The 12,027-nt window shown below is 41.9% G+C and overlaps 1 protein-coding gene across 4 annotated transcripts in view; it reads left to right on the plus strand.

Moving 5' to 3' along the window:
- LOC141156745 (carboxyl-terminal PDZ ligand of neuronal nitric oxide synthase protein-like) overlaps window positions 1-12,027 on the plus strand; it is a 110,506-nt gene that overhangs the window by 80,602 nt on the left and 17,877 nt on the right. For 2 of the 4 annotated variants that reach the window (XM_073643082.1, XM_073643083.1), the window contains exon 10: window positions 1,496-6,881. In XM_073643082.1, the coding sequence (XP_073499183.1) occupies window positions 1,496-1,884 (389 nt within the window). In that variant the 3' untranslated portion in view covers window positions 1,885-6,881. Of the gene's footprint in view, window positions 1-1,495; window positions 6,882-12,027 lie in introns of those variants that run through there. The other 2 variants (XM_073643080.1, XM_073643081.1) reach the window with 1 other exon arrangement.

Consider the following 12,027-nt stretch of genomic DNA (forward strand, 5'->3'; position numbering starts at 1 on the left):
CCTTTTAAGGCAGGACTGCAATGATGTTGAAATGTGTTTTGGGGGTTAAAGTTCATTTTATGGGCAAATATTGACTTTGCAAGTACAGTAATTGCTGTTAAGCTGATCACTCTTTGACATTCAGGAGTATATGCAAATTGCCATTACAAAAAATGAAGCGGTAAACTTTGGAAAAATTACTCTTTGTCTCATTCTCAATACTTTTGGCCATGACTGTAAAAAAAAAAAATGTAATGATGTCTGCTCTTTACTGCAGTCTGATCTACAGGCATGTTATAGAGAAAAAGAGGCTGAACAGATATATATAATATAGATGTATATAGGAAAAATTATCATAGCTTGTCATTTTTTGGTTCTAAATGTCTTGGCATGCTGGGCTTAGGAGTCCAGTAGGCGGTCCTACCTGGCGATCGATAGTCTTTGATGTAAGAGAGTGCATACAGAGCCGTAATTGCTAAGTAAGACCACCCACTGGACTACTAAGCCCAGAATAAGAGGATTACAGAATCTTTGTCCAAAAGTCCACACTATATGAGGAAACGTATTGGGACACCTACTCTTACACCATCAGGAGCGTTTATGACTTTTCATTATCCATAGGCATTAACATGGAGTTGCTCCCTTTGCCGCTGTAACAGTGTCCTCTCCTCTGGGAAGACTTTCCACAAAATTTTGGAGGTGTCTGTGGGATTTTTTTTGCCCATTTGTGAGATCGGACACTGATGTTGGAGGAGAGGTTTGGGCTCACAATCTCCATTCTAGTTGATCCCAAAGGTGTTGGATGGGGTTGTGGTCAGGATTCTGGGCAACCAGTCATGTTCTTTCACACCAAACATGTCTTTATGGACCTTGCTTTGTGCACAGTCATGGTCTCTTCTCTGGAACGAAGAGACTTGGGCTGACCCCTGAAAAACATTCTCCGCATTATCCCTTGTCCACCAAACTTCACTGTGGGCACAATGCAGTCAGGGAGGTAACGCTCTCCTGGCATTCACCAAACCCAGACTCCTCCATCAGATGCCAGATAAAGAAGTGTGATCTATCACACCACAGAACATGTTTCCACTCACCCAGAATCCAGTGATGGTGGCTTTACACCTCTACATCTGACGTTTGGCATTGTGCTTGGTGATGTAAAGCTTGCATGCAGCTGCTTGGTCATGAAGCTCCCGGTTGTGGCACATTGTGTTGATGTCCATAACTGTAGACTCCAGACCTCCTCTTGTACAGAGTCAGTAGATCGTTGGCGATATAAAATATAAATTCCCTCTCCCTTATCTCATCAGCTGCTCCTCTATAACATGCGGACGAGAGATTAGACTGAGTTTTCAATGTGACTGGTTCCGTGTAATAATATAATTCATGACCTTTAGTTATTGAAGGGATCTGATAAACGTTCCTCCTTGCTGTTCCTCTCCTGTCTGTGTGGGTTTCCTATGTGTCCTCGGTGATGCGTATATTTCTCCCTGGAATATAATTTCCTTATCTTTTGCAGTGGGATCTCAGGACAGCCTCCTTGAAATCACTTTCCGTTCCAGCGTCCTTCCAGTGCTTTGCGATCCTTCTACGCCAAAACCAGAAGACCTGCCTCCACTGAGCGACCCCGATCCGTCCTTTCAGCTGGGCAGCCCGTTAGGTAGGACAGACTGCTTGGTGAAGGTGCAGTGTTACCGCTTTGTTCCAGGCGAGGGGGAAGGAGCTGGTGAACTTCTTGGCAGCCTTGAGCTTTATAGGTTCAGAGAATCTGGAATTGCATCTGAATACGAATCCAACACTGACGAGAGTGAAGAGAGGGAGTCCTTGCAGGACGAGGGGGGGAGGCTGGCTCACGTTCTGCACAGAGACATGCTGGGGGACAGTCTGGACGATGAGATCGCAGTGTGAACGTTAGAGGAACGACTCAAGAACCTAGATTGACTTGGTCCGGTCTCGTGTTTGTGACATCAGGGGCGTCCGCTGTATTTGTACTGTGTGATATTTGCACTGTCCGCTATAACGAAGTACTGTGCGTCTCCTAAGAAGAGCATCAGATTTGTAGCCGTCTCTGATGTGTTAGTTTATGCTTTTGCCTCTTAGATTATTACATTTTAGCTATGGCATGTCTAATGGACATCTGCCACAAGGATGGCCCCGTTCAATATAAGGCATGTATAAAAGAACTTGGTGGATCCATCGCAGCCTTCTGAATGGCCACCACAGTCTTATGAGACTACCGGGGACATAGACCACCTGTCAGTGAGCCCCTTGATCATCAGGACTTGTAAGATCGCTCTCACTTAAGGCAGCCGTTCTAATGTGCGGATTTCAGATATATTTTTTATGGGACGGAACAGTGTAACACACAATGCAATAAAGTCAAAAGGCATTGTATAATAAAGCTGTCAGCGTTGGTATAAAGCCCTGCGGGGGCGGCTTATCTGATGAATGTACAAACGTTTCACATCCACCCAAGCTTATGTCTGTAGGTCCAGAGACCTGAGCCTCGGAGATTCTCCTTTTCATCTTCCTTCCCTTTTTATGACTTTTACGACACCACTCAGTTCTTTTCCGTAGTTGTCTTTCTGGCTGGTACAGTAATATATTAGTAGGTGAGATGTGTAAGGTGAGGCGTCTGTTCATCAAAGGGGGTCAATGGCAAAAGGCATCTTTTACTAATGGCTATAGCTAGTAGAAGACCTTATTGAAGCTGGCAGGTGCCATTCTTACAGTTCTGGTAGCCACAATAGTGCGCACTATGTAGTAAGGGGTCCATATTGTCCAGACGGGATCACACGGCCACTTTTATTTATGTAGTTGTTGGTTGGAAGGCTCTGTCTAAAGACTCCCGTACACTTTAAAATTGCCAGCATCAGTTGGCACGATATATAGTGTTGGTATATGGGGGCACCCCACTCTCCCCTCCGACATGATGATGGGGGAAGTAAAGATCCGGAATTGCCGATTTCTGACTGCTGATTCTTTTGTTCTTGGCGAGCTTTTATTCCCATCAGAGGGGTCTGGCAGTGGCTCTATCGTAGAGAACGGAGGAGTCAGGAAAGGTAGATATCACCCCAATCTATGGTTCTTATTGTCTCTGGGGTCCCAAACTTTCTAATAATTGTATATTTTGGGTCTTGTTACAAATTTTTGATCCAAAGTAGTGCTTTTTACAGTCTCTGAATTACTTTATTGTCCTTATCCTTATAGTTGCCCATACACATTAGATGACTACTGGCAGAACAATCATCTCTGCCGACTCTCCCGTACACAGGAGAGTTTGTTCTGCCGAGAAGCCTGCACTCCGATGTTGTCTGTGGCAGAACAATGCGAATGGCAGTCCGGAATCGGACATGTGTGATCGGCATCTCACCCGACCATCCGCCTTCACCCCCATACACATTAGACTGTCGATATCGGGGGATGCGGCTGACATTAGTCTTGTGTATGAGTGACTTATGGAAATAAAAGCTTTTGCATTGTTTGGTTTCACAGTTGACTGCAGGATGCTGCTGAGAATGAGAATAAAAGCCGCTCAGTGGGGCTAATAGTGTTCAGTGATGGGCAGAGGTGATGATTAATGAACGGAGAACGGCACCGGTATCCCACAGAAATCCTGTGTAATATCGAGGAAGGTGCCGTGTATGTCCGGTTATAGTGGAGGCGGTGGAGACTGCTGCCAGCGCAGTGCCAGCCCAGCTTTCATCTAGAAGGGCAGGTCCCGACGGACGTATTATCAGTCCGAGTGCAATCAGGCAAAACGTCGGACCAATGTTTGTCTATGGAAAAAATCACGGCATGCTTGAGTTTGATCTGATATTTGGATCACACTCAGCCATACAAGTCAATGAGTCCATGAGAATCATCGGGCTGCACTCGGAAGACATCTGAGTGCAGCCCAATTTCCTCTGCCTGACACAATGGAGAAGATGGAGACGTTTTGTTCTCCATCTTCTCATCCGAGAGAATCGGATCACGCTATGCTCACAGTATGATCGCAGCGTCATTTCCATATTCGTCCCTTTTCTCTCGGATGAGAGAACCTACAGCCGTCTGCACCTGCCCTAATGCAGAGTCAGTGAGACGCTCTGGTTGATGTGTTGTTGAAGTTGCAGGAATTGAGTCCTGGCCGTCCGTACAGGACACCTTCACTGCCGTATTAATCGTGTAAAAACACTACACACATTACTCTGGAACTCATCCAGCAGACCGGACCCCCAGTCTATCAATTTGTGGGGGAAAATACTGTCTCTCCTTAAACAGAGAGATGACTATGGAGTTTTACAAGCAATGCTTCATGGGAGAAAAGTATGTAAATTAGTTCTTTTTTGTTTTGTTTTTTTAAGTACCATCTACAGATATAGATTCCCCAGATGTTAATGTCCAACCCTTTAACAAGTTTTCAACATGACAATGGATAAATTGATATTTGAAGGGTTTGTCCTATCCCCTTTTATTCTGGAGCAGACCGCTGGCTACGATGCTGGTTATATGAGGCGCTCTGCCTCCATAGCATTGGAGGAGTGTAGGGGCACGGATGCTGGCCGGATTCATCTATCTGACCAGCTTATAGCAGCGCTTACAAGCTCTATAGCTGAGTGTGTGAGTGCTTCACTTCTTGCTTAGGAATCCAGCCACCTTTAAGAGAACTGCAGCGGTGGTCGGTAACCATGACAACGAATAGTACACAATAGAATAAAACTCAGTACTTGAAAATGGAGAATATTTTTAATATAAAACTAATGGCAAAGTTGAATGTTTTTCAAGGCATTTTGTGATTTTTATCCATGTAGGAAGATGCGGCAACCAACTGAAAAGATCCTTTTGTTTCTTTCCTTCTGTTAGAGAGCTGATTAGCATGGTTTGCCCCTGTCATTTTATTCCCTGACCCTCTCCACCGAATCCAAACCTTAGTTGGATCATTGGTGTTCCTGATGTTTTTCTTTGGGTTTTGGGAGCAGAATCCTGTTTGGTGCCTCCTATCTTCATCAGCTGCACTTGTTTCCATCACCAGCAGGGGGCGCTTGCTGTCAGTTTACCTTTGAGGATGATAATCGGGGGTCACAATGTGCATTAGCTAATTAACTGTCTTCTTATTGATCTCCTGTAATGATTGGATGTCCCATTACCTGGTAGTGGTTAAAACTAAGGATCAGACTGGTAGAAATCCATCGCCGCTGACCCTGGTTTACCCATCACCGCAGATTATTGGTTGTCTGGTCAAGACATCTGTTGTCAGATAAGGACGGATAACCGGCTGCACACAAGGTCACTAAAATATGTAGATGTTCTATCCAGGGTGGTGGTGGCCACATAATGGGCTAGTTGTCAGCCCAGCAGAAAAGCCATCTGTCCTGACTGCCTGATGCACAGAAATGCTTGGTGAACGCGCCTTTAACTTCAAACCCCCCCGACCCTTGTGTCCCCCGGTGAGGCAGGAGGCCCCATACATATTAGGGGGTGTCTTACTCCAGGAGCAATCAGTGGGCTCTAACTTTACTGTGTGTGAAGACCTTAGAGACCACCACAGATATCAGACCACTGTCAGGTGTGACTGCTGATCATAGCGGGATCGGCTGACAATCTACAGTATATGGGGCCTCCCGACTCCCCGCTGACAGTCAGAATTAGAATTTTAACGCCCGACCCTTTAGCAAATTAGGACATAACTCCCCACCAGGGTGTCTGCAGCCGTCTAATCTGCTCTCCCTGACCATTTATATATGGGGGAGTCAGATGGGGGCGCTGTCAGCCCAATGAGCCATCTAATGTATATGGGGGCATGTAGGGTCTTTGCTTCAGATAAGTGATTCTCTCTGGGCAGATTCTCCGGAGACATGACATTGAGCGTTCCTTCTCCTATCAATTACATTCTTAAAACCTTTAGATTTATTTATGGTCCTATATTTTATTATTCTTTTTTCTTTATGGTCGTATTATTTATGTATTTCTTTATAGTCCTATTATTTATTTCTTTGTGGTTTTAGTACTTATTTTATTCATGGTCCTGTTTATTTTATATATGGTCATAATATTATTATTTTTTTATTTATGGTCCTAATATTTTATTTATAGTCCTATTTATTATTATTTATATATGTTCCTATTATTTATAGTCCTATTTTTTTCTTTTTCTTTCTGGTCCTATTTCATTTATGGCCTTATTATTTACTATGTATTTATTTATGGTCATATTATTTTTATTTACAGTCCTATTTATTATTATTTCATGTTCCTGTTATTTAGTTATAGTCCTGTTATTTATTTATTTTATTTATGGTCCTATGTATTATTTCAAAGTCCTCCCCTCCAGCCTTGACCATACCCCTCCAGTACAGGAATGACTGCTGAATAATTTAGCTTTTTCTGGTAAGTGCATGGAACAAATAAGTGACCCAGTCGGCTGCGCTCCGTGTGTCCTCCACATTGAACAGCTATGGGGAGAGGCTTCTGTTGCTAATGTTATTTTTTTACAAATTAGAAATGGCTCTGCTGATTTATTTTTTTTAAATTTTTATATATATATATATATATATATATATATATATATATATATATATATATATATATAATATATTATATATATATTTATTTTTATTTTTATTTTTCATCCGCAGCCAAATATTTCATTTTTGCAAGCTGTAGCATTGTTTCCTGTTTCTCCGGCGTATAATAGTCCTGCTAATAGAACGCTGTACAGACTCCGCTAGTAATGATAAACCAGCGACGCCTCCCAGTCACTGATCTTAGTACTTGACTCTCTGCTGCCCTCTGGTGTGAAAAACCCGATATACATGTGAATCCTTGTGCTGGTAATTCTTTAGAGAAATGCTGACTTTCCTTGTCTGTATTAAGTGCACTTACCTCTCCTTTGTTTAATGACAATAAACCTTATATTTCTATCATTTCTCTCTGTCTTCTGTATTCTGTACTCTTGGTTTAATACATTAGTGTTAGCTTTATCCTTCCTTCCTTTTAAATAATTGTGCTTTCCATTTCTTTCAGCTTATTTTACAACCCCTCCCCCCACTTCCTTTAAATAACTTTTATATTTGGCTATTGGCTTTACCCCAATTTGTAAAAACCCAGGCTTCACAGACACCAAATAATATATCCTCTGCCCATTGCAACCAATCCTATCACGGCTTTTATTTTTCAAGAGCAGCGCACACAATGAACGCTGTGCTGTGATTGGTTATTGTGGGCAGTAAGGACCAGAAATTTCATTTCTAATAATTTCCTAATAATTTCGGGATGTTCCTCGCTCCCCTTATGTACGATGTGTAATTGATTCATAAGGGATTTATGTTGGAAAATCACTTTTTTACAGACATAACCTACTCCTAACCTATCCTGCCACAGTCTTCTCCTATAGATTCTCATGCATAGCAGTGCTTGAAAGTTTGTGAACCCTTCAGAATTTTCCATATTTCTGTATAACTTTGGCCTAAAACTACATCACATTTTAACACTAGTCCTAAAAGAAGATAGAGAACCAAAACAAACAAATGAGTCAATAATATTAGTCTTTGTCATTTTTAGATTGAGGAAAATAATCCAATATCACATGTCTGTAAGTGGCTAAAGTATGTGAACCTTTTATATAAATACCTCCAATTAAAAATGTAGTATAGTTCTCCTGATTCGCTATGTTGCTTATGCCATATGCAGAGCATTGCAGTAACTTGGGTATGCATGGTTACAACTGCTAACTAACTGTCACTGAGTGGTCGTAACCATGGATACCTAAGTTACTGTAGTGCCCTGCACATGGGGTAAGTGACCTAGCTAATCAGAAGAATTATACTGCATTTCTAAATGGAGGTATTTGCTAATATTATTATAATTACATCTACTACATATTGTGATAGTAACTTGGGAGATGGGAATACCCTTTTAAGCTAGTTTCTTCCTACAAAACAGCTTCGCATTTGTTTATGTCGGTGGGTTTTCTCCTATGAACTCCTCGCTTCAGTTCCTTGCACAACATTTCTAAAGGATTACAATCAGGACTCTGACTTGACTATTCCAAAACATTTACTTTAATCTTTCACAATTCTTTTGCAGAACGACTTGTGCGGCTTGGGTTGTTATCTTACTGCATGACCCACGCCCTCTTGAGATTCATGGACAGGTGTCCTGACATTTTCTTTAGAATTTGCTGGTATCGTTCAGAATTCATTGTTTCATGATAGTAGCTGTCCTGGCCCAGATGCAGTAAAACAAGCCCAAACCCTGACACCTCCACCATGTTTCACACTTGGTATGAAGTTTTATGCTGTAATACAGTGTTTTTCTTTTTCAAAACCTAATGATTCTCATGTCAATCAAAAACTCTATTTTGGTCTCATCCGTACAGAAAACACTGTTCCAATAGCCTTCTGGATTGTCGAGATGACCTTTAGCAAACTGAAGACGGGCACCAGTGTTCGTTTTGCAGAGCAGTGGCTTTCTCTTTCCAGTCCTGCAATACACTTCTTTGTTGTTCAATATCCTCCATATGTTGGACTTTTGAAGAATATCATTAGCCATGTGCTGGTAGCTTTCCCTGGCAATATGGGACAGCTAATAAGATGGTTTTGAAGTAGCACTCTAGTGATTTATTTTTTAGCAATCACCTGCTGTCGTCTTCTGCCGTTTTCAGCGGCGCTCCGGTTCACTATGGTGTCCCGTGACCTAATTTGAGCCCTGCTCCATCGCACAGCATCTTCTGTTTGGAGCAATTGTTACTTTCTAAATGCAAATCTCATAGATTAACATTGAGTAATTTTAAAAACCGACCTCTGCTCCACACAGCAGGTCACAAATGCTGTTATGTGCCGACGTAGTGTACCAGAGCGCCGCTGAAAACGGCTGACAATGGCGACCGGTGAATATATTACTGCACTCATTACACATGTGATTGCTAACAAAGGGGAAAAAATCAGCTAATTCTATCTGTAATGCTTTGAACCTTTACTTTTTATCCTTTAAATTGTACAAGTGACTTCACAATTCCTTTATATCCTGGAGTGTAGTGGTGGCCACCTGCACTGTGCCATGAAGAAAATGTCTTAGCTCATTTTATTTCCCCTAATTCATCGTCGTTATTTCTGTAACATAAGTGTTTTAAACTGCTTACCAATCGCCATTTACCGCAGTTTCCAGCCCCCTCCTGCCTCTTCTGGCCCACGTGACCGCTTTTCCACTTTTCCGGCTCACACTGTGTAAGGCAGTGCTGCTTATCCAATGTAAGTCTGAGACTCAAAACAAGCTGAATAGTCTGATTTCGGGTTACAGGGGCCAGAAGAGGATCATAACTGGACATGGGAAAAGACTGGGATCGGTAAGTGTTTTAATATTATTGCAGTAAATTACAGACATAATTTGAAGGTATTGGGGGGAAAAGTTATGCTGAAAATCTGCATGAAAATGAAGGAATAGTGCATTGATTTGTGTTCACATTGTCCGTAGCTTACTTTCCAAGGAGTGGACATTTTTCAGGTTTCTAGCTTCCACTTTTAGCACGTCCCAAAATATAGCATGATAGAGAGTCAAGTCAAAATTAGCACATTTTTTATTAAATCTTATTCCCGCTGATCAGTATTACCCCACCTCACCCCCTTTTTTTTTTTTTTTTTAAATCACCAGATATAGGCCCTTGTTATCTGGTGCTACTTATATTGTCTTTGCCTATAAGGATCCTCTGGGGCGCGTCTTTAGGCCGCTCTGCATAATTACCCTGTGAGCATTGCCGCGTTGATAAAGACTAAAGATCAGCACTAAATAAAATGGCCCAAATGTATGGAATCATGAGGCTGGTTAAATAAAAATATACCATATAAAAATATACCATATAAAAATATATATATATATATCTCGGAATACTGGAAATACGGTAATAAATTATGAACAAAAAGCTGGGCACTATTACCTGGGGACAGGTGCTCTTTAAAGGGAAAGGGAATCTGTCAGCAGGTTTTTGCTGTGTAATCTGAGAACAGCATGAGTTTGGAGCTGAGACACAGATTTCAGCAATGTGTCACTTATTAGGCTGTGTGCTCTTGCTTCCATACAATGAAGGTTTTATCACCAGGAGATGATCACTGCATGGACTACATTGCATTTGAGTCCTGGTCTGACCATGCCCCCTCCTCTGATAAGAAGCTCACTGTCGATAGGCAAAGTACATGTAGAGCTGTAGTGTGGGCGGGGGCAGCTTTCTGAGCTCTGCTACTAAGAACTCAACAACAGCTGCATCCAGTAAACTAAGTGACACATCGCTGGAATCGGAGTCTATCTCCCTACATTATGTTGCTCCCAGAGGAGGTAGCAAAAACCTGCTGACAGATTCCTTTTAAGGACCAACCACTTTCACCAACTCCCATAAAGTTGCAAAAGTTACACTTTCCCACCAGTGCAGCTTAGGTGGGCCATTTCCATACCATTGTTTTCTGACGGCTTCTACATCCCTAGACACACACATTCAGTAATGAGTTTGGGAAAACAAAGGATCAGACTTGTAGAAATCCAACCCCTCTGACCCTGGCTTACTCAGGACCGCAGATTATTTGTTCTCTCATTATAACCATCTGCTGACAGATAACTTGCGTATGACCAGCTTCACTCAAGATACATGGATCCACAGACTTTATAGTTACAGGGGAACCAGTGGCCAAAATAAGAAGTGATTCTCTCTATACTATACTATCCTTAGTATATTTTATCATGATGTTCTGCATTGCACTTTTTTTTTACATTTGATAAGGATTTTTTTTATTTGCATTTACCTATTATCACAGCTCTGTAATAATATTGGAGTTATTGTATGGGCCAAACAGACCTTTTGGACACCCTAGGCTTGAGAGACTGAGTACCACTGCAACCCCTACGCGCGCTATAGTGACGCCCCTGCATGCACTATAGTGATAAGGACAATAATGTAATGCCGTACAAACCTAGCCAATAAGGATGAACCGGTGAGGCCTCCCAGTCCCTGATCTTAGGACTTTACTCTTTGCCTGTAAATCCTTGCGCTGGTGATTCCCTAGAGAAATGCTGACTTTCCCTGTCTGTTCTGTGTTCAGTGTAATGACAATAAACCTTATATTTCTATCTTTTCTTCTAGTCCTATGTAGTATTTCCTCTTGGGCCATGTGCCCACGTATCTTTTTTGTAGCGTTTTTACGGCCGTGAAAACGCTTGTAAAACCATCTGCCATGCAAATCAATGTGAATTCGGATGTGCTGTGCACATGATGCTTCTAATTAGCGCTCCAAATTCGCAATGCGTTTCTACCCCAGGTATATGTGGATTTGCTGCGTTTCAATTAAATTCAATGGCCGCAAATTAGCAGCGTAATCACGGTGCGTGTGGTACCCGGGATGAAGAGGAGACTACAACTCCTCTTCATCCCGGCTACCACGCGGTGAAAAAAAGAAATAAAAAAGTTAAAAATAAAAAAAACCTGATGGTCAGCTGATGTTCGCATGACCATCAGATGACTAAATGACGTCACCGCATGTCCTGCCAGTACACCGCGGGACACTGAGGAGAGCGGATCGCTGCTGGGAGGAGACCGGAGAGGTGAGTATACAGGGTTTTTTTTATTTTTAACTTTTTAATTCTTTTTTTTTTTTTTTTTTTTTACTATAGATGCTGCATTTAAAGTATCTAAGTTGGTCACACATTATAAATCCATGCCGGTTGCATGGATTTATATTGTGTGACCAACTTGTCAAGCACTTTTCCAAGTGATGTTCAAAATTGCTTGGAAAACTGCTTGAAAAAAACGCATGCAAAAACGCTGAAAAAAACGCTTCTCTCTGGCAGAAAAAACGCATGTAAATCTGCATGCGTTTTTCTGCCAGAGAGAGGCAAAAACGCTCTGCATCAAATCTGCTACGTGGGCACATAGCCTTAAAGGTTTCAGCAAAATCGGAACATTATATTAATAATTTTTCAAGGGTTATTCTCAAAATAGGTTATTCCGTATCTGTATGGATAGGGTAGAGGACCACTTACTGATCAGCTGGGGTCCGCCACTGAGACCAACCTCTCCCCGAGAACCCG

This window comes from Phyllobates terribilis, unplaced genomic scaffold (assembly GCF_046119375.1).
Source record: "Phyllobates terribilis strain yellow unplaced genomic scaffold, ASM4611937v1 Scaffold_8__6_contigs__length_399053987, whole genome shotgun sequence".
Classification (NCBI taxonomy): domain Eukaryota; kingdom Metazoa; phylum Chordata; class Amphibia; order Anura; family Dendrobatidae; genus Phyllobates; species Phyllobates terribilis.